Source organism: Phasianus colchicus, chromosome 9, assembly GCF_987193195.1.
Source record: "Phasianus colchicus chromosome 9, bPhaCol1.hap1.1, whole genome shotgun sequence".
NCBI lineage: Eukaryota > Metazoa > Chordata > Aves > Galliformes > Phasianidae > Phasianus > Phasianus colchicus.
In genome coordinates, this window is record NC_143444.1 from 16,478,213 (window position 1) to 16,502,702 (window position 24,490).

General features: G+C 37.5%; 2 protein-coding genes across 12 annotated transcripts in view; one reads left to right on the top strand and one right to left on the bottom strand.

The window, feature by feature from the left end:
* BCAR3 (BCAR3 adaptor protein, NSP family member) overlaps nucleotides 1–24,490 on the top strand; it is a 104,611-nt gene that overhangs the window by 64,984 nt on the left and 15,137 nt on the right. For 7 of the 9 annotated variants that reach the window (XM_090146328.1, XM_090146329.1, XM_090146330.1 and 4 more), the window contains 9 exons: nucleotides 7,467–7,595; nucleotides 8,732–9,174; nucleotides 9,499–9,599; nucleotides 10,950–11,590; nucleotides 13,350–13,465; nucleotides 14,553–14,724; nucleotides 14,914–15,025; nucleotides 15,789–15,998; nucleotides 16,698–16,864. In XM_090146328.1, coding sequence (XP_090002454.1) covers nucleotides 7,467–7,595; nucleotides 8,732–9,174; nucleotides 9,499–9,599; nucleotides 10,950–11,590; nucleotides 13,350–13,465; nucleotides 14,553–14,724; nucleotides 14,914–15,025; nucleotides 15,789–15,998; nucleotides 16,698–16,864 — 2,091 coding nt within the window. Of the gene's footprint in view, nucleotides 1–7,466; nucleotides 7,596–8,731; nucleotides 9,175–9,498; nucleotides 9,600–10,949; nucleotides 11,591–13,349; nucleotides 13,466–14,552; nucleotides 14,725–14,913; nucleotides 15,026–15,788; nucleotides 15,999–16,697; nucleotides 18,142–24,490 lie in introns of those variants that run through there. The other 2 variants (XM_031614712.2, XM_090146331.1) reach the window with 2 other exon arrangements.
* FNBP1L (formin binding protein 1 like) overlaps nucleotides 18,165–24,490 on the bottom strand; it is a 52,487-nt gene continuing 46,161 nt past the window's right edge. For 2 of the 3 annotated variants that reach the window (XM_031614720.2, XM_031614718.2), the window contains 5 exons: nucleotides 23,419–23,528; nucleotides 22,998–23,130; nucleotides 22,474–22,568; nucleotides 21,840–21,988; nucleotides 21,006–21,471 (listed from right to left, as the gene is read on the bottom strand). In XM_031614720.2, coding sequence (XP_031470580.1) covers nucleotides 21,293–21,471; nucleotides 21,840–21,988; nucleotides 22,474–22,568; nucleotides 22,998–23,130; nucleotides 23,419–23,528 — 666 coding nt within the window. In that variant the 3' untranslated portion in view covers nucleotides 21,006–21,292. Of the gene's footprint in view, nucleotides 20,255–21,005; nucleotides 21,472–21,839; nucleotides 21,989–22,473; nucleotides 22,569–22,997; nucleotides 23,131–23,418; nucleotides 23,529–24,490 lie in introns of those variants that run through there. The other variant, XM_031614719.2, reaches the window with a different exon arrangement.

The following is a 24,490-nucleotide window of genomic DNA, read 5'->3' on the forward strand; positions in this document are numbered from 1 at the left end:
AAGATTTATGGTTAGATAGTTCTTTGAATATCTAGTGCCAGCTATATAAGTCACTGTCTAATGTGTATTGTTTTTCTGACACACTTGCAACAAGGATGTGAAGGTTGCTATCTCATAGCCTGTAGACTTTCATATTTTGATGCAGGAGCTTAAATTTGGGAACAGTCATTGCTCACCTCTCTTGTCTCTAATGGTTCAGCCCTTTAAATTCTGAAAGTGGGTTGTGGGGCTCAGTCTTCTAGGAAGTGCTGCTGGAAAAGTGACTGATCAGACTGTCCTCTCTCTGACTGTGACAATTATCAGAAGTTACCATCAGGATGGAGAGCTAAAGATATTGTCCTGTTACTGTAATCTTGAACTTCATTGGAAATTTAAATATAGGGCTTAACATTCTATTATTCTAGAATGTGAAAAATGGACTTTTTTTGTTGGATGTCAGAGCTGTTGTTCTTGACCATGTGTGCCCTTTGTTTAACTTGGCATGAATTCCTAATACCTAAAATAACGGTGATGTTGTCATAGCAACTTTCCATTTGGTCTAATCCATACACTCTCTGGAGAAACTGAAACATTAATAGTGTTTGCTGTATGGAGGGTAAAAAATAAAACCTTTTATGTAGAAAAAAATTACAGCTGGGCTCTTTCAAAAATAAGGTTCTATTTAAAGGGATTTGCAGCATTTAAAATAGATTTGAATACATTTGTTCCATCATGCAGATTTAGCTTTAGTTGAATCCGATGAACTGCTATTTTAAGAAGTTCTGACAGTCGGAAACTGGGGTGCATTTGTTTTGGAGAAAATGGCTGTAGGTATAGAAACAGCTGGTTGTGAAAGCAAATAAGGTCTGCACCTTGAGGCCAATTGATATACATTCCACTTGGTGACAAAGTGCCTAGGTCTGTGTGAACAACTTGGTGTAAGTCATCTTCTTACTTAATTTGTGGAAACATAACACTTCAAGCAAAATCAGTCTGTGTAATTAGATGGGATTCATTCTTAGTTTTAATAGGAAATAATCATGCATTTAAATACCAAATTGATGATAAAGGTACCATTGATGATAAAGATGCTGAAGTCAACAGCTACCTCTGAATTCAATTCCTCTCCCCTCCTCCTCCCCCCCATGTCAAGATAAGTTCAGTGTATTATCTAACATAATTAAAAGCAATATGTGTCTGATCTCAAGGGACCGTCATGCCCTCTCAAAGCACAGGAAGGTGCAGCGCTTGAAGACTTGCTTTTTGCTGTACTTATAGCATGTTAAATTAGGATCTCAAGAGCGGAAGTTTGCTATGTTTTCTATATGATAATAGAAAATACAAAGAGAAGATCTGAACTTGGATCAACCTATTCTTCAGTCATGACCTGTCAGTACCTTTTAAAATCCCATTTGGTTCTAATGGCTGTTCAGAGTAAAGGTCATGTTCTACATTTGAGGAAAATAAAGGGAAACTTTAAGGCACAGGGTTTATGTTGGTGAGGGAGAACTGTGAAGAGAGAATGATGTATTGTGACTTTGTTTTTCTTTAATTTTTGCCTTTTTGGGGAGTTAAGAATAAATCAATGGTAAAATAGTGTTTCTAAAAGTGAAGGATGGTTGTTTTTTTGTTTGTTTGAGTTTTCTAGTACAGTCAGCTTGACATTCAAGTATTTTCATTCTTAATTCTTGACTATGATTCACCCTCAGCTGAAGCTGTGCTTAAGGGGAAAGCCACTCAATTCATCAGGGCTGCCAAGTTTTAAAACTTTCAACATGCTGATTTATCTCACTACTGGGTTATGTACTAATGCTATGAATGTGGCATGGATCAGAAGCCTTTTATAAGCAGCTACTTATTTCAAGTGCCATCTCCTATCTTGGGTGAACTATAAACACTTTTTATACATAGTAGATCTTAATTAATATTTCTTCAGTATGTGATTATCTAAATCTGTTTCACTGGCATCCTTGGGCTTCATGTATCCATTTTTGGCTTGTATATGGAGGCAGTTGGACTGATAACACGAGTTTACAAGTCATCTGTATGAATCTGCTTGTTGACATTAGGTTTGTGGATGTTGAAGGGAGATTTTCCCAAATGGGAAAGATCAACCTACCAAAATTGTGTGAAATTTTGTGTAGCTCCCTGGGCTTTGATACCTTGCTGTCTTGATGCAGAGTTTGACTTTTTAAGTCTTATCTTATGATATTGTTCAAATCCCCATGTTAATTTTACACAATTGATTATTTTTTTTTTAAATTGCAGTATGCTTTCTTTCACATATGTGTGGATAGTATGAACTCCACCGCTGCTCTATAAGGGATTCCTGTTCACTGCTATGGGGATATTCTTCAGTGCATTGCATCTGACTTTGTATTATATTTATTTTTTTTTTTCTCAGTTGAAAACAGAAAAAGTAAAAAGTAACCAACTTCTAAAATTCTTAGATTTGGTAGTCAGTATCCCAGGGATTGCTGAGTGAGGAGATTAGGATTTGACTAACTCTAAACTCAGGATTTCTCAGGAGCATATTCCAGAAATGAGGCTGTCCTCCCAGCTCTGAATGTGGACATCTGGAAAATATGTGGATTTTTTTCCATTGCCTTCTGCTGACATAAGACTAAACTTGGTATGAAAAGTCTTTTTTATTTTCTCTCTTTCAAACACATATCTCACTAATTAAAAATGGCTACTGTGTGTAGATGGCAGGCTAGTTAGATTTTTCGTAATGGCAATCTGAAGGCTTACACTAAATTAAATTAATTTGGTTTTGAAGAGCCATTGCAGTCACGATGGAACTTACCATGGTCATTGCTATCTCAAGGGACCGTCATGCCCCCTCAAAGCACAGGAAGGTGCAGCGCTTGAAGACTTGCCTTTTGCTGTACTTATAGCATGTTAAATTAGGATCTCAGGAGCAGAAGTTTGCTTTGTTTTCTATATGATAATAGAAAATACAAAGAGAAGATCTGAACTTGGATCAGTGCTCCAATTCAATCATGCTTATGTATGCCAGTTTGGGATAGAAATTGAGGTAAGCCAAGAAAGCTAGGATTCATGAGATAGAACTTCAGGGATATATGTAGACCATTGATACGTGTACTTCACTGGAGCTGATGCAGATATGAACTGCAGAAACAATCCACTGCGAGTAGCAAACAGAAATAACTATGGGACTCTTATTCTAATCACCAAACTCAGTAGACTATTCAGCACAATTAAAATTTATTCTAATCTAGTGTGATTAACTCAGCTAGAATGATTGAAATAAGCTTGATATAGCAGGTTTCCTTCGGAGAGTGCCGTAGTCTCAAATGAAAATAATGTCTCAAATGCCTGAACAGCAGATTATTGTGAGAAGTGTCCATTAAGATGTGTTCACAAGCTCCTTAGGAACAGCATGTAATGGCAAGACCTTTTTAAATTTACGTGCAAGAAGTTTATATTTTGGCAATTGGTTTGATTTCCTTAAACTTTATGTCCCAGTCTTCAGTCCACTAGGCTAATGTTTGCCTGAAAAATGTGAAATCTTATGTAATACAAGAGTAGCTTGCTAAACCAAAAGCAAGCTGTGCTTACAGATGTAATGGCCTTGAAGCAGAATTTTTTTGTGAAATGTAATCAACTGGTGTGGCATTTATTAAAAGCACAAAAATAATTGTACTAACTATTTTCGTTCTTTTCCTCTCTCTGAGCTTTTGGCATTTGGATTTTTCTTTAGGTGCATAGGTAGGATTTTGAGGGCTTTTGCTTGAAGTTGACAATACGTTGAGAGGTAGATTGGCATTTTTTCTTATAGAGACCTGCTTAAAAAAAAAAAAAAATCAGCCTTAAAATAACACCTAGACCGAAAACAATGCAACTAAAACATGAACAAAAGGTTTTGGAAAGCACATCACTTTTTGTAGGTCAATAAAAGCATCTGTATTTGGAAAGAAGACTTGCTGGCTTAATTTGTTTACATACTCCAAAGATTTTTCAAGAGTTTTTACTACTTGGAAATTGTAATGTATCTGAACTGGAGGCTTTTCCATTTTGCTTCAAATGTGTTTTGCACTATATATAATGAAGCATTTAATTTAGCCCTGTTTTTTTTTGTTGTTTATTTCTTTTTACCATCCACTTCACTCTCCAGCTGTACATAGAAATTGAGTTTTCTTGTAGTTGGGCAGGAGCCAGTAAGGCAAATACACCAACTGAGAGTGTACTGCTAAATGCAAGTTTATCACTATGAAGTTGGTGCAAGTTTGCAGCATACTGCTGCTGTCCATTGATACTTAGGTGCTGTGACGTATTCAGAAATGAGGCTGAAGTCTCTGTGTCATGCTGCATGGAATAAGCCATCTTTTTAACTGCAAGTCCATTGAAATAGCTAATTGTGCTGTTCCTAGCTGATTCTCTCTCTTGATTACGGACTAACGTGATTGTGTATGTTGTGCCTGGGCTCATTTTTTGAGCCCATTCTTGCACTTTCCCTTCAGTGCACTCAGGTTATATAAGAAATGTCTTAGCCAATAAAAAACTGTCCAGGAAGGCATGTTAGTACTGAACTTGCTTACCTAGGCAGTTTGTCCCCTGCATATTGTGGAATATTTGCTAGCCACAGAAGATCTTCCACTGAGTTCAGAGTTGCATAAGGGTTATTTCAGCATGTTTGCTTTATCTAGGGAGATGGCTGACCTCTGGCAGGCAGGTATGTTCAGTGTGGTAAACCACAGTGGAGTGGATTTATAAGAGATCGATAACTGTGAATGTTAACAATTTAGTTGGTTTGGATTCCTTAAATGTTTTTCTGTTGTGTTAGATGTAATTCAAGTGCAAAATGTCTCATTACATTTGAGTAGTGAAATATCCTTTTAACCACTGGGGGAAGTTCAAGGGTTTTCTGCTGTTTTTGAAATTCATGTGCAAGTGTAACTTGGATTAACCCATGTTGGTTTTTTTTTTGTTTTGTTTTGTTTGTTTGTTTTTTTAAGATAATTCATGTCAGCAGTGTGGATGAAATTAGTTGATATGTGAAGATCTGCAGCTCTTTCTGTTGGCTAAGAATAGTTCTCCTAAGCAAACTGTTGTTGTATTTGTGTGCTGTAGTCTGTTCCGTTTACAATAGCTTTGCCTACCCCTGAGACAAAGTGAGATGCTTTTAGAATTAATAACATTTTGCTATAGCAGTCTGGTGATTTTTTTTTTAATACCTCTAGTCTAGTTACTCAGTAAAAATATCTTTCAGAAATGTTTTTGTGATATGTACAGTTCACCTAAAAGTATTAGTCTTTTTCAGAAAGTCAACAAGATACACAGGTGCGAATATAAAAGATGTGTGTACCACTGCAACTGAATCCTGCTTAGATCAGAGAGGGGACTTTGAAAGCTCTCTAGCTGCTTCCCGGTGCAGTCATGGAAAATGTGGTGGCTTGGGTGCTCCTGAAAAATTGTACTCTCTATTTGTGTGCCCTGCCTTTGCTTCCTCAGCTTTTGTGAATATTATAATACTTCTTACAATTTTGTCAAACGTGGCAGTGAAATAGCTAGCTGTTAATTTTGGAATCAGTGCTGGTCAGCTTTAAATGCACAGCCAGCTATTTGAGTTGGGAAATCAAACGTGGCAAACATGTCCCACAGGTCATTTCAGCTATTTTAGCCTGACAGCTCAGTGAGCCTTGGAGTGGAGGGGGAATTGTTGACCTTACTTGACTACATGTTGATACTTGGATTCACTTTTAGATTTGAGACCTCACCACAGCCTCTTATGTGACTTTCTGGGCTTCATATCTTCATCTATTCATACTGGGCATGTTTTTATGTAAAAGTCCATGCAGGGAAGATGGCCTTTGTGGTGCGGATTGTATCTGTGCAGAGTTTTTCTTCTGAAAAGACTTGTGAAGGATTGGTGAAAGGCCTTGACTGTATAAGAGTTTAAAGAGTTGAAAATGGTTGTCAAATTTGTACCACATTTGTGTAGACAAATATAACTCGGTTGTAGCTCACAGAAGTAAAACTGATGAGAAGTGATCCTTTACAAGGATGTTCTTGTCTGTTGTGGTTTTTTTCTTTTTTGTCTTTAAGCAACCACTCTCACTTGTGCTCATCTCAAATAAATAAATAAATAAATCCATAATTTTCTCTGACGAGAGCAGAGAAGTAGAGAATTTATCTCAGAATTTCTCAGGCCTCTCAGCATGTTTAAATAAGTCTTGGCAGCAGGTTGCCTCTTCTGGCATTACTCTCCCTGAAATCTGCTGTCTAGTAGTCTGCTGTAACTCATTCTACTTTAAATTGCTGGGAGGATTGCTGAGAGAAGTGCTAAATGTGTGCCACCTGCTCCCACAGTCAGGTGCCATGAATGTTTAAAGACAAAAATACTATAGAAAGCAGTGTTCATGAAAACAACAGGACCTGTGTGTGACCAGTTATTTTTAAAATAATGCATGCATTGCATATTTACATCAGTGTGTCAGAGAAGGGAACCTTTAAGCTTTGGCTTATATCCAGAGCCAAAGAAAAAAAGAAAGTAATGCCACGAGGAATATGTTTCATTTTAATCTACTTCACTGCTGGAGACCTATGTTGTCTCTCTCTTTAAAGTTATCTTATTATTATTATTATTACTTTCCTTCAAGGGGGAGTGTAAGAAGTGTAAGAAAGTCCAAAGAAATTCCCTCCTCTAAATGCTTACAAAAGAGTACTTGAAATGTTGCTAGAGCAAATGCTGCACCTTGTGTTGTTATTATAATACTACTAATAGTTTCACAGGAAGGACTAACAAATCCTGGTGGGATCGTTCCAGCATGGAAACTGTCTTCCAAGAAGAAATGATAGACAGTTTCCAGAAACATCTTACAGTAGTTGTTTCTTGGTGTTAGAAGGATCTCATGCTTTCTGGGCAAAGGGGCAACAAGAACGCTTTCCCTCAAGAAGGAAGAAAACTAGATGTACAGATTTAGTGACCCTTCGAAGCAAACCCTTTAAGGATAGAAATTTAATTTGGTAGAGTCAGCTTATGTTTAGTGCAACAGAAATATTGAGTATGGAATGTTTTTAATTGGATGGGCCAAAGGGATTAGATAAAAAACCAACAACTACAACAATAACAGCACAAGAACTCCAAAGAATCCAAATTTAAGATGGAATGTTAAAGAGGAGGGAGAATATTGGAGCAAGGTATGTGGATCCAGTTCTACTTTATGGGGTAATTAGAATTTTTACTAGGAAGAGGAAGTAAGAGAAGTGTTTTTGCAGGTGTAGTAGTATTGATTTGGTGGAGAAAAAGAACACCTCTGTATTCTGTGCAGTGTATAACAATAATATGTTCACTAAACACTGGATTTTTCCAAATACAGCAAGAGATAGAAGCCGGGCCAGCCTGCTGAAAGCAGCACCTGCATTCCAGTGGTTAGTGCAGATCATGTGATGGAAGTTATTACCCAGGTAAAATGTTAATGACTAAACTTGGCACACTCAAAGCTTTTAATCTTTTATTGCAGTTTTCTAAGGAGCGGCAAGTTATGGACAACAGCCCAGAAAAACTGAAGAAAGAGCTAGAGGAAGAACTACAGCTCAGCAGTGAAGATTTGCGTAGCCATGCCTGGTACCACGGACGTATTCCTCGGCAGGTATGGTATTCTTTATCTTTTTGTTGCCAACAGTGTATTGAGCTTTCATAGGCAAAATTGCACTGAAGAATTACACACACCTCTAATATCTGCATTAATTTAGCAGAAACATAGGACTTTTTAAGTGTGAAAGTTGTATTTATCACAGCTTGGTGCAAAATGAAGTTAAGAAAGGATTCGGGAAGACCCTGGTGGAAATTATAACGATTTCAGGATTTTTTTTCACTGAATAAAGGCAGAAATTGAGTTTAAACTTTCTATCAGAACAGTATCTGCACATATTGTTCAGACGATACTTTGATTCAGTATTCTGAACTAAAGTTTAAATGTTCTTTGTTTTCTTTCTTGTGCTTTGATTTTGGGGAAGAAAAAAGCACAAAGTCTCTTCAATAAATTTATTCTGATCGTTATGACCGCGGTTAGAAATGTGTTAGAACAGCCGTTGTATTGGAGCTCAACTTCCAGGAGTGCCTGGAGCTCCCCCTGCAGGCTTCCCCTCTGCGCACCCGGTTCTCAGGGGAGCCACCGGCTGCCTGCTGACCCATCAATAAGGAGTGCAGACATAGCAGCCATGTTTGTGACTTCATGTTCATAGCTTATGATATAGAAAGGACTAATTTAATACAGCAAAACAGGATTTTTCTGACTCCTTCCTAGTTTTATGCAGCATTCATGAAGAATAAAAAATGAAAGCTTCTATCACTTCAGGTAATAATGAAAGCACAATTTCTGGGGTCCTATAGTAATTATTTCTAAATGTTTGCGTGATTGTATATTCAGATGCTTTAAACTGTAAAATAAAGAGTCATTTACTTTCTTTCATATTTTGCTTTCTAGTAGCAAACTAGAAGAAATTTATACATGCAAAAGTGTATACATTCTTCTGATTGCTGGGTGTTTTCCAAGAAGTCCCTCCAGATCTTTGCCGTGGGATGACCTCATAATTTTTAGAATTGGAGATAGAATTTTTCTACCATGCTTTGTACTTTGCTTTCTATTTTCTGATTTTGTCTGTCCTTCTAGAGTAGCCAAATTAAGTCCTGTGTTTAAGAATATTTTGTTGTTTGGTGGTACTTGGTATTTGAATATTTGCTCCCTGATTCTAAAAGTATTTTTTGTAATCTTTTTCCTTACAGGTGGCAGAAGACCTAGTTCAGAGGGATGGAGATTTTCTGATTAGGGATTCTCTTTCCTGTCCTGGGAGCTTTGTTCTTACCTGTCAGTGGAAGAATACCTCTCAGCATTTTAAAATCAACAGAAAAGTTCTAAGATTAAGTGAAGCCTACTGCCGTGTTCAATATCAGTTTGAACTTGAAAGTTTTGACAGTATCCCTGGCTTAGTCAGATACTATGTTGGGAATCGCACACCAATATCAAAACAGAGTGGAGCAATTATTTTTCAGCCTATCAACAGGACTGTGCCTCTCAGGTGTCTAGAAGAAAAGTATGGCATAACTCCAGACCGACAAAAAGAGCAAAGTATCCCTGAAGGAAAAACAGAAATTGCAAAAAGACTTAGTCTTGGTATATCCAGCATGCAGTCCCAGGAACAGAGCATACCTAGAGGAAATCTTTTGAGGTACTTTATTTTCTCTGTCCTTATGGGGTGAAATGAGGGAGCTCTATCAGCTCCCAGCTGATAACAGATACTAATTACAGTGTTCAGATCAATGTCATATTAAGAACTCTCAACATTCAAATGCAATCCTAAATGCTGGAAATTCACACATATTGTAACTCATTTCATTGCTCCCATGATGGCATGAAGTATCTTTTTAATCATACAAGCTGCCTGAGTAGAAAGCTAACGATCCTTGCCCTAGTTACAGTATGTTCTCTCAGATATGTGTGTTAAGATTGTGGAGTATATTTATGTTTTTGCTTGGATTTTTGTTTACCCTAGAAACAAAGAAAAAAGTGGTAGCCAGCCAGCTAGTTTGGATCACGTTCTGGACAAGAAATTCCCTCTTAAGACTCACCAGTCGGAGAGCTATTTGCTGATAGGTACGTTTTGTGATTAAACATTTTGCACATAAAAGCAGCGAGTGCCTGAGTTTTCTGTTATGCTTCAGACAAAAGTGAGACTACTCTGAGGACTGTATATACAGTTACTACTATATACGCTGAATTACTATACTGCTTGCACTTTAAGTACAGTCATTGGAATAGGTTCTTTAGTTACCAGTGATGCATCTGTTGTGATTTGGGCAAATTCTAGTGCTTGCCTTTCAAGGCTGCCAGTCATTTTGAATATGATAACTTAAAATTATACTGCTCATTGTGGGAAGACTACATGAGACAAAAAAGATACTAAGTACTTGTATGATGAAACTGTATTTTGATAGAAAGGATGTGCTTCCATGTTTAACAGTGGGGTGGACAGAGACATGTAGAAAACAAGTTTCTGTCCATCTGTAATTAAATTGATTATCTTATTCCAATCTATGGCTGCAAAATCTTCACTTTGGTACTGTGAATCTTTAATTTGGTATTAATCTAAAAAGTACTTCTGTGCATTTTGTCATGGGGTCCTCTGAGCAGGTTCTGACATCATAGCACTTACAGGTGATGGGCTGTGATGGGCGTATTTTGTTGACTCATACATGAATTGAGAGTCAAGTGAAACAAACAGTAAAAAACACTTTGCTGTAGGTAGCAGCAAATGCACTGAGAATTGCAGATTGGGAATGTCTGACAAAGGTTTAAATCCCATATTGGATATTGAGTTTTGCATACACAATGAACATAGGATGAGGCGTAAGCATTCAACACACAAATGCTTGGATGCATTTCTCCAGCTGTTCAAATTAGCTACTATTCAGCCAAAAAAGTTAGCATCCTTGAAATTCATTCCTTCCATACCTTAGCATGTGCTCAGGCTTGACTTTGGGAAGCTTTTCTTTCATCTCAAACTTATCATTCTCAGAAATGACTCATCTGTTATGCAGTGTGGCTGGAAGTTTCTGTTTTTGTAGCATAGATCAGGTTACAAAGAAACCTCCTATTCCAAGCCATGAAGACTATCCAGCTCTGACATTACAGCCTATGTATGCAGCTGGGACTGGAGTTACTGTCAGCATTCCCACAGAATAACACAGTGCAGCTGTTCTGTGTACTTGGGATTTTGGGAGGATCAGCAATTGAATGGAATTTGTTGGTTAGCTCACTCCTCAAAATTTAACTTCATATACATATAATCAGTGAATAATTTGTGTGTTCAGACAATAATTTCCTCAGGAAATAGTGTTAAGAAAAGACCCTGGGATATAGGCACCAGGAATTGTGTGTTTTGGCCTTCTAACTTAATGTATCAACAAAATAGATTTTTTTTTTTCTTTTTGTTTTCTTCTGCAGGTTCAAGACATTCCTCTCGATTACCTGAAGCAGATGCTGACTCCTGCCCAAGCTCTCCTGCGTTTCGAACAGGCAGTGAACCTTCTTTAAGCCCCACGGTTGTTCAGAAAGTAACCTGTGATTCACAAGTAGGAGAAGCTCTTAGAGGATCAGACAGCCAGCTTTATCCAAAGCCTCCACCTAAACCCAGCAAAGCAACCCTGCTGAAGACCCCAGATTCTCCTACGGCTTCCCACAGCTCGGAAGGACACTATTGTGAGCTAAGCCTTGCCAGAGATTCTGCAGCAACAAAACAACACTTATGCCAGAAAAACAGCTACGTGGAGCATCTGACACAAAAGGAGAGGGGAACACAATCGTTCAGGAACTCTGAAACAAGTTATTTGATCCTGGATGATGACCATACAACAAACTCTGCAGGTCCTTTAGATGTTTCAACTGAGACGGCTGAAGAAAACAATGTATTTTCTGCACCTCTTTTTGAGACGTTGTCTAGTTTTAAACCAAATGATTTTGAATCCAAACTACTTCCTTCTGAAAACAAGCCTTTGGAAACATCAATGCTAAGAAAAATTAAGGAGCTTTTCACGAAGAATAACCCAAAGGTTATTGCACAGCATATTCTTAGAATGGACTGCAAGGTAAAATAAATAAATATTTTATATATATTTCACTATACTTTATATTGTGCAAGTATAGGCTTTTTTTTCAAAGAATTAGATTTGAAAAGATTAATGGGTAGATTTGCAGCTAGAATATTAAATGTACTGACACCCAGGAATTTTTGGGTGACTTTTTTCCCTATTTGAAGAACAAAAATATTCCAAATCCCTTTGGACTAAATGTGTCTCCTATCAGCCTTGGCTTCAGGCTCAAATTCTCAGTGTTCCATACATCTCTTTAATCTGCTATCAGTTGCTATGTGTTCTCTGATTCTCACTTAGTGGTGGCTGCTGCTAGGTGAGGCTTCACGGAGACATGGCTACTTAGGAAAACTTGGTGTAGGGGCAAGTATGTTAACTCAGAGCAAGACAGCAGCTCTCTAGGATGCTTTCCTGGGGAGGTCACATGGTTTGAAGCCTTCTTCCAGTGATGGCCTCTTTATTTTAAATCCTGTAAGCTTTGGACTGGGGCTAAGGACACTAAATAGCCAGCTAAGGACACTAAATAATGCGAACCTGTACAATAAGGTGGGGCTGGAGTGTCTTAAATATTCAGATTTTTGTACATTGGAGCAGGAACAGTGACTAGCTAGCACACAAAGACAAGTTCTGTATTGTTGTCTTCATCTTGTGGAGTTGAGAGCCAGTGACAGTCATTCATGGGTAACTTGCTGGATACTATTACACTGGTAAAAACTGCTAAGTTACAGTGAGACTGGCATGCCACCTGGGCCAGAATACATCTTTGTACTGAGATCTGTGTCAAGGCTGAAGATGATAGGCCTTCTTGTGGCATCAGAAGTTTTGCCTTTAAATAACATCTGCAGTTCTATAGAAACTTTCATTTGTGGAAGCACCTCTTCGTTAAGTGGTAGAGTGAGTCTACCACTTGCATGTTGGAGAGGAATCTTTGTGAAGCAGTTGTGATCTGCATGCATCCAGGGCCTTTGTATCACTCCTGCTTCTCTAGAAGTGAAAAGTTTCTCTATGGTGCTTGATATTGCACCAGTGAGGCTTGCTGCATGGCAGATTGTTTTTGTCTTTTCATAACCAAAAAAGACTGTTGATATATGTATTAGAAATAAGAGGCAGATTGGTTTGTAAACATGTCAATGTATAGGCCTTAATCTGGCAGATAACCTCACGTTATATTAATTTAGCTCTGCTTGTAACTGTTGCTGATTATAACCATTAGCTAATACAGTGTGGTTAAAAACCAGGGGCAAATTGGTGAAGGTGCCAGTTTTCACACACTGATTTCATTAGGCACTCAACACTCTGTCCTCCCCAAAGTCCTTTTACTGGTTAATCCTTAAAGAACCCTGTGTGTAATCTAAAACATTCTGAGCAATGTTGTCCTCTTAGAAATAAGGAAAGCTGAGCAAATGCAATCTTAAAGGCCCAAGAGCAGCACCATGTTGATAAGCATCAGATCAAGGGAGCACCTTTCCTGGAGCTTGCATATAGATCTCCTTCTGAAGCAGAGGACGTAGTTTGACGAAGTATTTTGGTCACACCTTTTATGCTGTCTTATTATAGAATCATTGGCAGAAAGTTTTTTTACCGGTTTTGTGTGAGACAGTGGCTGTGTGAGAGTTGAGTTGTTCTTGGATTACTGCACTCTATTGTCATGCGCTCCTGTTTATGTCCTAGAACTAACCTAGAGTGCCACTACGTGGAAAGTTTGTGGGTTTTTTAAGTAGTTTCAAAATTCATCGTCAAATTTTTCATTTCTCAGGTGGCAAGGATACTAGAAGTTTCTGAAGAGATGAGGAGGATTATGGGAGTGAACTCCGGTCTTGAACTGATTACTTTGCCTTATGGACATCAATTGCGCCTGGACCTAATTGAAAGGTAAATGTTCCTATTAGTCCTTATTTCCAAGGCAGATGGCCCTGAAAAGAACAGGGCATTGTTACTTTGTACTCAGCATCTTCTCAAAGAATGCTTTCTTGTACATTTTCTGAATTTATGTGTACAGAAGATAGTTTGTCACTTCTTTTTGCAAAAGTAAATTCCTTGAGGTCATAGGACAACTCTGTGGGAGGTGGATGCTATGGAAAGCAGGATCCTAGAACTGCTGAAAATCTTCAGCTTGCTTTTAATTGTTCCTATTAAGGAAAGTTCAGAGGACCTACATTCCAGCTGTCCACACAAGCAGTTTTTTTGGTAAAGAATACTGGTAATTGCCTTTTGCAGATGGAGAAAAGAGCAAAAGAAGAACTAGCAAAGGTGGGGGGGAGGAGATGTTTTTGTGGTTGGTTTTCTTTCTTTTTTTTTTTTTTAATTATTAGTATTTTTTATCAGCAAAGTTTTCTGTAAAAACTGTCCAAGTTAAGGGGGAGTAATTGGGATCTTCTATCCTGATTTAGTTTCTCTGCTTCAGATTTGGTTGCTGAAATTTAGGGGGAAGGCCTCAAGGAGGAGCACAATGGGAACTGGGGCTATTATCCACAAGAAGTTTGGTCACTCACTGCACAAGCAAAATTTTGCGTTCAAAACTTTAGGGATATTCAGCCAGCCAGATAGCATGCCATTAGGCATTACTGATCTCTCTCTGATTTCTAGCTATTGACAGCTCATGTCCTACTCACAAGTGGAGTAAAACAGAAAAGCAACTCATTTGGCTGGTTGAGGCAGTCATGCTCCATGTGTCTGATGTTGAATGCAGCTAACATTCTACAACACTGACAGGGCGCTACCCAGGTTTTTTTGAATGGAGTACCACAGATCTGGCTGACCAGTAATTAATAGCATTGAAGAAAATGTACTAGAACATAAACTCAAAAAAACATTCTATATAATGGCACTGCAGCTCTTGATAAGAAGATGCTGTAAAGAGCAAATGATACTGAAATATACCTGAGTTGATCTCTGAACTTATGTACATCATAATGTATTAATAATTAGTAACCACTAATATGAATTGTTTCACTTGCAGGCACAATACCATGGCAATAGGAATAGCTGTGGATATCTTAGGTTGCACAGGAAATCTGCAAGACAGAGCTGCAACATTAAACAAGATCATCCAAGTTGCAGTGGAGCTAAAGGATTCACTGGGAGATTTGTATGCATTTTCTGCCATTATGAAAGCACTGGAAATGCCACAGGTAAAAATAAATAAATAAATAAATAAATAAATAAAAATAAAAAGAAAAAAAATAATCAAATTTCTCTTTACATTCCAAAAAGTAGAGTTGTTAGTTGGTTCATTTAAACTAATTTATGCAGTGGTAGCATTTTTCCTGTGACTTGCTAGAGTGAAAAATGTGTATATTCCTCTCATTTCTTCTGAACAGGTCACCAGGTTAGAACAAACGTGGACTTCTTTAAGACATCATTACACCCAGACTGCCATCATGTATGAAAAACAGCTGAAGCCATTCAGCAAAGCTTTGCATGAAGGACAAGGTGAGTGGAATACTGAGCATGAATTTGATGCTGTTTGGTTTAGCTTTTTAACTCTGCCCCTGCCACTTGCCTGTGGAAGGAGATGAGCTGCTGTTTTGACAGCTGTGTATCATTATTTAAAAAGGCTACTTAAAGCAGTAAAACAGTGAAATAAACAGCGCACAAGCAAAACATGAGTATGTATGTGATTGTGTGCATGCATCCATGCAGAACATAACATTGTCTGCTCAGCCCTTCCTCCTTTGCAGAAAATGCAGTGGAGCAGAAACCAAGAATAACTGCAAAATCTTGCCTCAAAGATGGGATAAAAATCTCCCTCTCTCTCCAAGGAAAGTTATTTTGGGCAGATTTGTTTTCCATGTGCTTTGTCTACTGGATCAGAGGATGAATTCTGGAATATAAAGAATGGGTCAGTCACGTAATTCCTTTGATCACTTCATCAGGTGCTCCTAGCAGCTCTGATCTCCATAGGGCTTTAAGGGGGAGGGATGTTTCTCTGAACACTTCTGTGGCTAAGAGAACAGGTAGAGAGAGAGAACTTTTTAGTCCCACAGTTCTTGCTGTGGTTTATCTCATCTTGGCCCTCTCCCCCAAGCCAAGCAACTTACTAGAAACTGGCAGGACAGAATATATCAGAAGTGAGGTGCTAATTTTATAAGATTCAAGTCAAATGCCAGTTTCTGACTTAGAAAATACTGCATTTACAGTATTTGATTCAATTACCATTTTCATGTTTGATATGGTTTGTTCTTCTCTATTCCAGAGGTGGTCAGTGTTCCACAGAACCTAACGTTGCCACTGCTGATGCCTCTTGTTACCTTGATGGAGCGACAAGCTGTCATTTTTGAAGGGATGGATCTGTGGGAAAGCAGTGACCAAAGCTGTGAAATAATGTTCAAGCACTTGACCACAGCTCGTCAGATAGCACAGAATGCAGAAATGTACAGCTTAACTGCACAACGGATGCTGGAAGGTAGGGAGCACCTACAGGAGAAACTTCTGCATATTAACAGAACATGGGGGTTATGCCCCCATGTAAGAATAAGATTTCTGCTTAAGTGAAAGGAATAGTTGCTACAATAAATTCTTCTCAACTTTCATGGGAGCTGATATAGAAGCAAAGGTCCTGCAGAAAACTCTGTAACTGAATCTAAGTACAGGAAGAATCAGGGAAAACTCACTGCTTCCTGTGCAATTAATGTCTGCACTCTGATTTTTGGAAATAAGTTGCCATCTATCATAGCAAGATTCTTTACCAGGAGGCCAAGATGCAACACAAAGATCTTGACTTCTTGCAGCTAGAAAGGAACAGTATGTTAGTAATGTGACTTTTATAGTTTAAGATTGCAGTGAAAAAGTTGAGAGGGGGAAGAAATGTAGTTCTACAGCAATTATGCATCAGTAATTAGTTTTTAATGACTGTACTGACAATTATATGTGTAACAATTCTAGACCATTAGAATTGAGCAAAGGACAGCTTATCCCATTCTAGTGCTACTAGAATATAACACGCTGAAGTTTTTCATTGTTTTTCTAGCTTGTTAAAACATCTGTGCAAAAGAAACTGAGCAGACTAAAGCTCTTATTTGCAGGGAATGCAGTTTAAAAGGCAATTCTTCCAAGTAAAAAACTTGCTTGATGGTGACACTGTGGGATTCTTTTTACTTACTAGGTTTCCAGCCAGATGAAGAGATGAGTGAAATCTTCAAGACAGAATTTCAAATGAGATTGCTCTGGGGCAGCAAAGGAGCACAAGTTAATCAGAATGAAAGATATGAGAAGTTCAGCCAGATTTTAACTGCACTTTCCCGAAAACTGGAACCTCCTCCAGTGAAGCAGGTGGAACAATTAAGTATCTAAGACTATAAACACTATTAAGTGATATACTTGAAATAACTGTAGCTTGCTTTCAGTAATTTGATACTGCACCTACTTTTTGCATTTCACAAGATGTTTAGAACTTCTAATTGCACAATGCACACTTGTTTTAAAACTACTGACTTCTACAACAAATTATTTATTTACTGTGTCAGTACATCATTAAATGATCCTTTATGCAGGTAGGTCACCCCTGTAAAGTACTACTTTAGCTTTCTGCATTTCCTTAAGGTTACAATCTTTTGATAATGCCTAAGAATAGGGGCATCTGCATCATAATTATATTTAAATGAAGCAAATAGTGTAAATAAAGTGATAGATTAACTATGTGACAGTTGTATAATACTCCTTAACTGGGTATAAAACACTGTGTACAGAATTGTGAATTAAAGTATATCTTTATGCAAAATAATTTGCACGCTATAGTTGAAGAAATGATCTGTGACTGCAACAGAAGGCTCAAATTTCACTTTACCTATGGAAGTGGAAAATTAGTTGTGTATGAGTTGGGACAATTGAAAGTTTTTTTTTCCAGACAGCATGTGAAGCACTTTAATTTTTGCTGGAGGCTGGGCAGCTATGCTGCCAGGAAATGAATGATGAAATGGCAAGAACAAACAACCTAGGTAATTAAAATGCTTTCATATATGAGTAAAGGTGGGTGTACGTATATATTAAAACTTACTTCACATTCTGAGGTGAATCACGATAAGCAGTACTTACATTTTTTTTCTTGGATGAAGAGTTACTTCAGATTTCATAGATAATCAGAGTGCGTAATGTTAATATAAAGAATGCTTCAGCAGCAAATATTATATTGTCATGAACATGTACAGACTTGATGTATAAGCATTCTCAGAAACTGTATAAATAGTTAGGCAAGAACTGTAGTTACAGAGTTGCATTTGTTCATTGTAAGTAAGTCTGTTTCTGGAGTAACATGTTACAGCGTTTGAAAGTACTAGAATAAGATAAGCAGGCAAATGAGCAAACCAACCAATACCAGAATGGTGGCAATCTCTTCCCCTTTAGCTATAGTCACTGCAGAGGTTCTACAACCATACCACGAAGTAACAGAGCTCCAGTTTACGCTGTCATGCTGCCAAGTTTCCCTATCAATGTTATATCAATGTTAAGAAAAGGTTTGAAGCTAATTTTTTTTAAACCATGAAAAGATTTTTTATTCCATGAAAATATTCTCCACAGAGAACACTATCTTTAAACAAAGCATTTAACATTTAGGAAATCAACATGTGCACAAAAAGAAGATTAAAAATTACTGGAAAAGGCAAGTCTTTTAGACACCTCACATTCAGAATTTTAGAACAAGTGATTTATAACTAGCTATGCAAGGACAGGTGTATTTTTTCCTATGCTTAATAACCCTCCCACAAGTTGCACTATCCCTAGTAAAAGCAACCTGCCTTCAATGGAAGCAAATCCTGGGTTTAGAAAAACAAACAGTAGTGTAAAAAGAACGTTTTGTCCTTTCCCAGGAAGTGTTATTACTGACCTGTACAGCTGTTAGCCAGGCAAACCACAGGCCCTTTAGCAGAAAATACACAGATCACATTTCTTCCTTTCCTCTAGTTTTAAAATGAAAAAAGTACTATTTAAAAAAAAAAAAGACAGCCTACGTAAATAGTTTTGTCAGTATTGAGTATTGTCACATTATAATATAAATAACCCTGTATACAAGCTCCAAAAATCTAAACTTTAGCATTTAATAGCCCCCATAATACACTAGGTCAAGCTGTGTAATAATGGTATAAAATGAATAAAGCTCTACACAAGTCACTCAAATTCAGTTTTACTGGTAGTACAGTTCCTAATAACACTGAAATTAAAAAGAATCCAGCACTTCTGCATCCAAATATTGCTTCAGACTCCACAAAACCAGGATGTTTTGATTATTATTTCCCAAACAGCAGTTGGCTGGGTTGACAAGCTTTGTTTGATGCAAATATCCCCCCCGCCCAAAATCTCTAATCTAATTATTATCACCCTAGTAGATCAGATATGATGTATTTATTAATAGAACCACAAATGGGAGGCAAGACAACATAACCAACAGGGGCACTGCAGACAACTATATTTACACGTATAAACATATCCAAATTTCAATTGTTTACAAGTAAAAGTGCACATAGATCATTACGAAGTATCACTCAAATTTCAACTGGTCCATACAATGAAGCATCACCTAGAAATGGACTAGCACTGCAGTGATTTAATTAAAATTGGAACTTCATAGTCAAAAAACTAAAAGACAGTTTCCATAAAAATAGTTTTAAAAATATTAAAATCAAATTAAGAGATACACATCCCAATGTATAAAATTCATGATGCACCATGTATCCTGTAAAGTTGAGCTCTACAAAACACCTACCATGTCTACCTCAGCAGCTGCAGCACTGTGGAAAGAGCTGAGACACAAAGCCCTTTGTGAGATACTGTAAGTGGTAGTGTTGGCAACAACAGCTTTAGGCACTATAGTTTAAGGCAGCAGTAGAATGGCAAGTGGTTGACTTCTGAAAATAGTCATTAGCTCGCAGTGGTGAATCTCTCTGGCGGTGTTCCAGGTTTTCAGTGCTGACAGTAGGTTACTGATGTGCTGAAGATGGACCACAGGTCTAGAAGTTTCTCTTGACTGCATTGTAGGTTAGAGCTGGGATGTATCATTTCCCCGAATCAACATAACATAAATACATTACGGTCTCTTACCAGTTGTGCTAAAAACTGGAATGTAATGATGGTTGTAGTGGAAAAGTTATAGCAGCATACATGGATACTGGATGAAACTCTAGTACTGAAGGTATTTAAAGAAAATGATTTGTTACAAAATAAGAGAAGCAATGATGTCAAACAAGCATTATGCAGCTGTGCCTGACTGTCCTAGGCATGCAAGAGGAGGTTAAGGGCGAGCATGGAGGTGGTGCAGGCAGACTGGTAGCTGACATGGTTCTAAATGACTGCCATTTAAAATGAGTAGGAAAGAGTATAACCAAACCAACCAGAATGTAGCATGAGCTAAAATATAGTTTGGGCCTCTCTGATCACCTATGACAATGAAAATAATGCAATTTTAGGAAGAGATGCCTTTTTACTCTGGTAATGGAATCCTATTTTCCTGCACAAATTTAAGAATTTGTAATACATCCTTAATTATGTATGAAAATGCTAAGAATGTTAGTGACTAAATGTATGTCTGCATGCATTCATGCAACTACCTTTTCCCCTTGTTCAATGGGCATCCCAGTCTAACAGCTCCCTCCCACCCCCCGCCCCAAGCAGCTGCATGTAACCTCCTTCAAGATCTCGCCCATTTTCTCAGAAACCCGCTTCAGGAACCTGCAGTCCAAGAGGAAAAAGAAAAGAACAAAGTTACTGAAGGCCTTTAGAAGACAGAGAAGCGTGCTCAGTTCTAACAGGCCATTCTCAGTGGCTATACTCTAGCCTTGTATTACTCTCATAAATTCACATTAGAAATACCAGCAATAGATTCTAGATGAAATCAAGTAGTGCAATGCAGTTTCCAAGCCTCAGTGATTTAACAGTGAGGGGAACAGAGTTAGTTTTAAAAAAAACCTTGATTTCAAACTAAACATGATATAATTCAAAGACAACTTACAGGCACAGATTAAGAATCTAAAATCATTCCCTTTTCAGGAGCAAATGAAGGTTAAAATTGAGTGAAACACCAAGAATTAATTAAATGTGGCTTTTACTGTTGTTGGATTTTTTTTGGTTCAAGGTGTCTATAGTTAAAACAATGCAGTTGTGTCCCATACACAACGTTCTACATGAGAACTACAGCAAGGGAAGGAGAGGCAGGTCAGTGGACCTTCTGTCCTTTTTAATCATACTGTTTCTTCCTGAGTAATTTTGTTGAGCTTTTTGATTCAGGAAAGATCTTCCTGTTTAAGAAGTGAAAGATGCCAAGTATTTGTTAAGGGAGGAAATTAATAATTTTCAGTAACTGAATTCAGTTAGTAGAGGATAAAACACTCATTTTAAGCATATAATTTTTAAGTGAACAGCATATCTTAGAGGTCTTCAAAACATAAGTAATTTTTCAGTTCTCTGTAAAGACAAAGTATTGTACAGAACAAGCAGGAATCCTGGTCTTTCTCCATTTTATAGCTGAATTGGATTTAGTGCTTCATAGAGCAGGAACATTTTATCAGTGAAACAAAGCAGAAAGCATTAGCCAGAATTATGGACCAATTTAATGCTGTTATCTCTGGAAAAGCTACAGCAAACTCACATTGCAAACAAAAGACCCTTCCTGACTTCTGTTATTCTATTGCTTTCCATGAACCTGCCTGACTTACTATTTTTCCACTATTTTCCCTGGAAAATGTACACTTGAAAGTTGCCAATTTACTGTTAGATATAGGTTACTGCACCTTTGCTGTTTTTCTCTAGCGTTACATCTATATAAGATGTTGGTACATAGCCTTCCTCTCCATTCTGTCTTCGAGCTCTTGTCCACCCATCTCCTTTGTCCTCCTCAATAATGTACAAAATTTCCCCTTCTTTCATTGCCAGAGTGCCTTCATTATGACCTGGGAAAACAGAAGGCAAAGACAACAGAATTTCAAGTTTTTTTTCTCAGTATGTAGCTTCCAGATTACATATAAACAGGAAGTATCAAAAATCTGTGAAGCAAACATATGGTCAAACAGGCTGAGACAGACACAAACTTAATCCAATCTCTGTAGCTGAATATTTGCCAAAGCTGTGCTAACTTTACTGAATAAACAGCAGAGAAGTAGTGCTTATGAATCAAACTTATTTCCACTGCTCTTATAAGCAATAGTTGCTCATAAAAATTTAAATTATTTTACCCTGAATTCTCTGCAGCAAAACATCCATACCCTACAGTCAAATTATTTTTCAGTCAAGCAACCGTAGTATATGTTGTTAACCTTACCATCAAAAGGATATATTGCCTTGCAATGTCCTATAGCTGGTAATGGATCATCATCTTCAAACTCATCGTCAAACTCATTTGGATGCGCATGCTGCTGTGGTGGGCCTCGGACTTCCTGATTTGCATCATCTGTGTAGCTCCCTTCAGGGCTATAATGCAATGATCGCAGCATGAGGATTCTTCAGAGTTCTCAGCTCTGAAACTCTGAACATATGTACATCATAGGAAAGTGCAAGACCATGGATATTTCTTTGGGAAGGCATGTTAAAAGTTCTGGAAGTGATCTTCTGAAAGTATTTTGATCTAAAAACAAAGGTTTGGACCAAATTCTCTTACAAAACCAAAGAAATCTGACATACCTGTCTTTGCAAAACATGGAAAACAGGTCAGTGTAATGTAATGGAAGAAGACAGCATTAAAAGGTACTACGTGCAGGTGTTACAGTTCAACTCTCAATTTTTCTACATTACCATAATGATCTAAGTGACCTCTAGAATTTAGAGCTAGTAAGATTATCCTTCGGAAGGACATAAACTTTCAGAGGATAAGGAGCAAACTATTACCTTCTATTAACTATCAGAGAGATATACTGATTCTAGCATAGATATAAAAGCAGTAGAGATAGAATAGTGACCTCTCTCTGCCCTGTGTTACAAGGTGGTTGATATCACTGCTGTGTCGCCTGTCAGTTCTGGCTGCTACTTTTCCTTCAACTTCAGAGAGCCAGGCCTTGAAGAAAAGAAGACAAATATTGGTATCAAGATGAAAGCTGATTCTAAACCAGCAACTACAATTTTTAAAATGCACTTAACTACATACTGTTTAGTTGTTGGTGTACAGCCACAGAGAGACTGTATTCACCTATGAAATCTTGAAATTATTTTATATGAAGCATGAACCTAACCCCCTCTGCTTAGCCTATACTCTGTACTAGTGTTAAGTAACAGAAAAAAAATCTGTAACCATCTAAGACTTGCAGAATAATTCATTCACAAATTCTTCTCAACATCTTACATCTTCATTCCAGCTAGACTAACTCCTGAAAATAGAGCACCCCACAGAAAACTGTACTAGGAGATGTTGGTTTAATCAAGTAGTTTCACAGCTGATACATAACCCATAAGGCATATTTTCTAAGAAATGGTTTTAGATTCTAACCTCATTCTTGTGTATTTCCATCCGCAGACGGTCCATGTTGCTCATTGTCTCAGCTAATTTTGGCTGTAAGCTGCTTGGATCACCCATCTGGGGATTTTTTTCATAAACATCTCTCATCTTGATGAGGGCATCTCTAACAACATAGAAAACCCCACAATGATTATAAAAATTATACATACTTGTACTGGTTCCTTAAAGCAAAACTAATGTTTATGTTTGAAATCTTAGCCTGTGATTAGAGTTCACAGATACTAAACAAAGATAGTGTACTGAAGCAGGAGGATGCAATGGTAGCAGAATCTACATAAGGCAAATCTTTGATTAAAAATGCTTTGATTAAAAATAGCTTAGAATAGCTTATTCTCTCCTAATTTTTGAAGTTTTTGGCTAAAGCATAGGACTTTAACTATGATGCACTCACTTTTGGTCAGTTTCCTTCTGTAGTTCTCTGTTGAGTTCATCAATTCTCTGCTGAAGTTTCTTGCGTCTCTGTTCTGGAGGAAGGTGGCTGAAGTCTTCCAGTGCAGGGCCCTGAAAAAAATAAATACTATTACACAAGTAACACACACATCTAGACAGCTGAACTGACATACCCACACATGAACAGTGTTCACTGGAAGCAAGATGGACCTTCTTAGAACTCTATTTGACACACAGCTCTTAAAAAGACCACAACAGAATTAATGCATGTTTTTGATGCTATCCTGCAGTCACTCATTCAAGGTTCTTTCTACCTTCTGTAACAGCTGGCTTGGTGTTGCAATTAATACTTTGTAGATTAAGCACTAATTAGTCTAAGAAGCTGAGCCATGAAACTCCCTATTTTAGCCACTGCCCCAGTGCAGATGTAGCAAAACCAACATTACTTACTGAATGTTTATTTCAGTCAGAAGAAAAATTTAACATGTCTTATATATAGCACATACATAATTGAATCTTTTCATGGACTATGTTTTCAATGGCTACTTGGATGCTGTCAAAAGAAGAACACTGTCATTTGGACCTTTGTTCCAAAATATTAATAATATAGTTCTCTTTCAGAAGTTCATCAATCTTGCTAGAAAACATATTAAAAGAATCTCAATTAGACTTACAAAGTTCTGACACATTTTACCTAGAGTAAAACCAGTTCACAGAGCATAGAATTTATACAATCAAACAAAACCTGCTCCTATATTCCAAGTAACCTTCTTAATTATAAAAAAAGAACATTTCAAGGGAGGGAAAAAAACCTGCTAATTATTATTATTTTTTTTAACTTAAGGCCAAATATTGTTATGAGCCCAAATTTGCAAAGGTTTGATTGCAAGCTTGTGCTAAGACTATAAATAGTATGGTAGAATTGGCATGTAATAAAGCATGGGAGATTTTTACCAATCATGTGAATTTGATGTGCCAACAACTTTCCTCCGTGAGTGATAGACACCTAAACTGCTTATTAAGGAGGAAATATAGTACACATACTGACAAAGTTACATTACTTTCTTACAAGT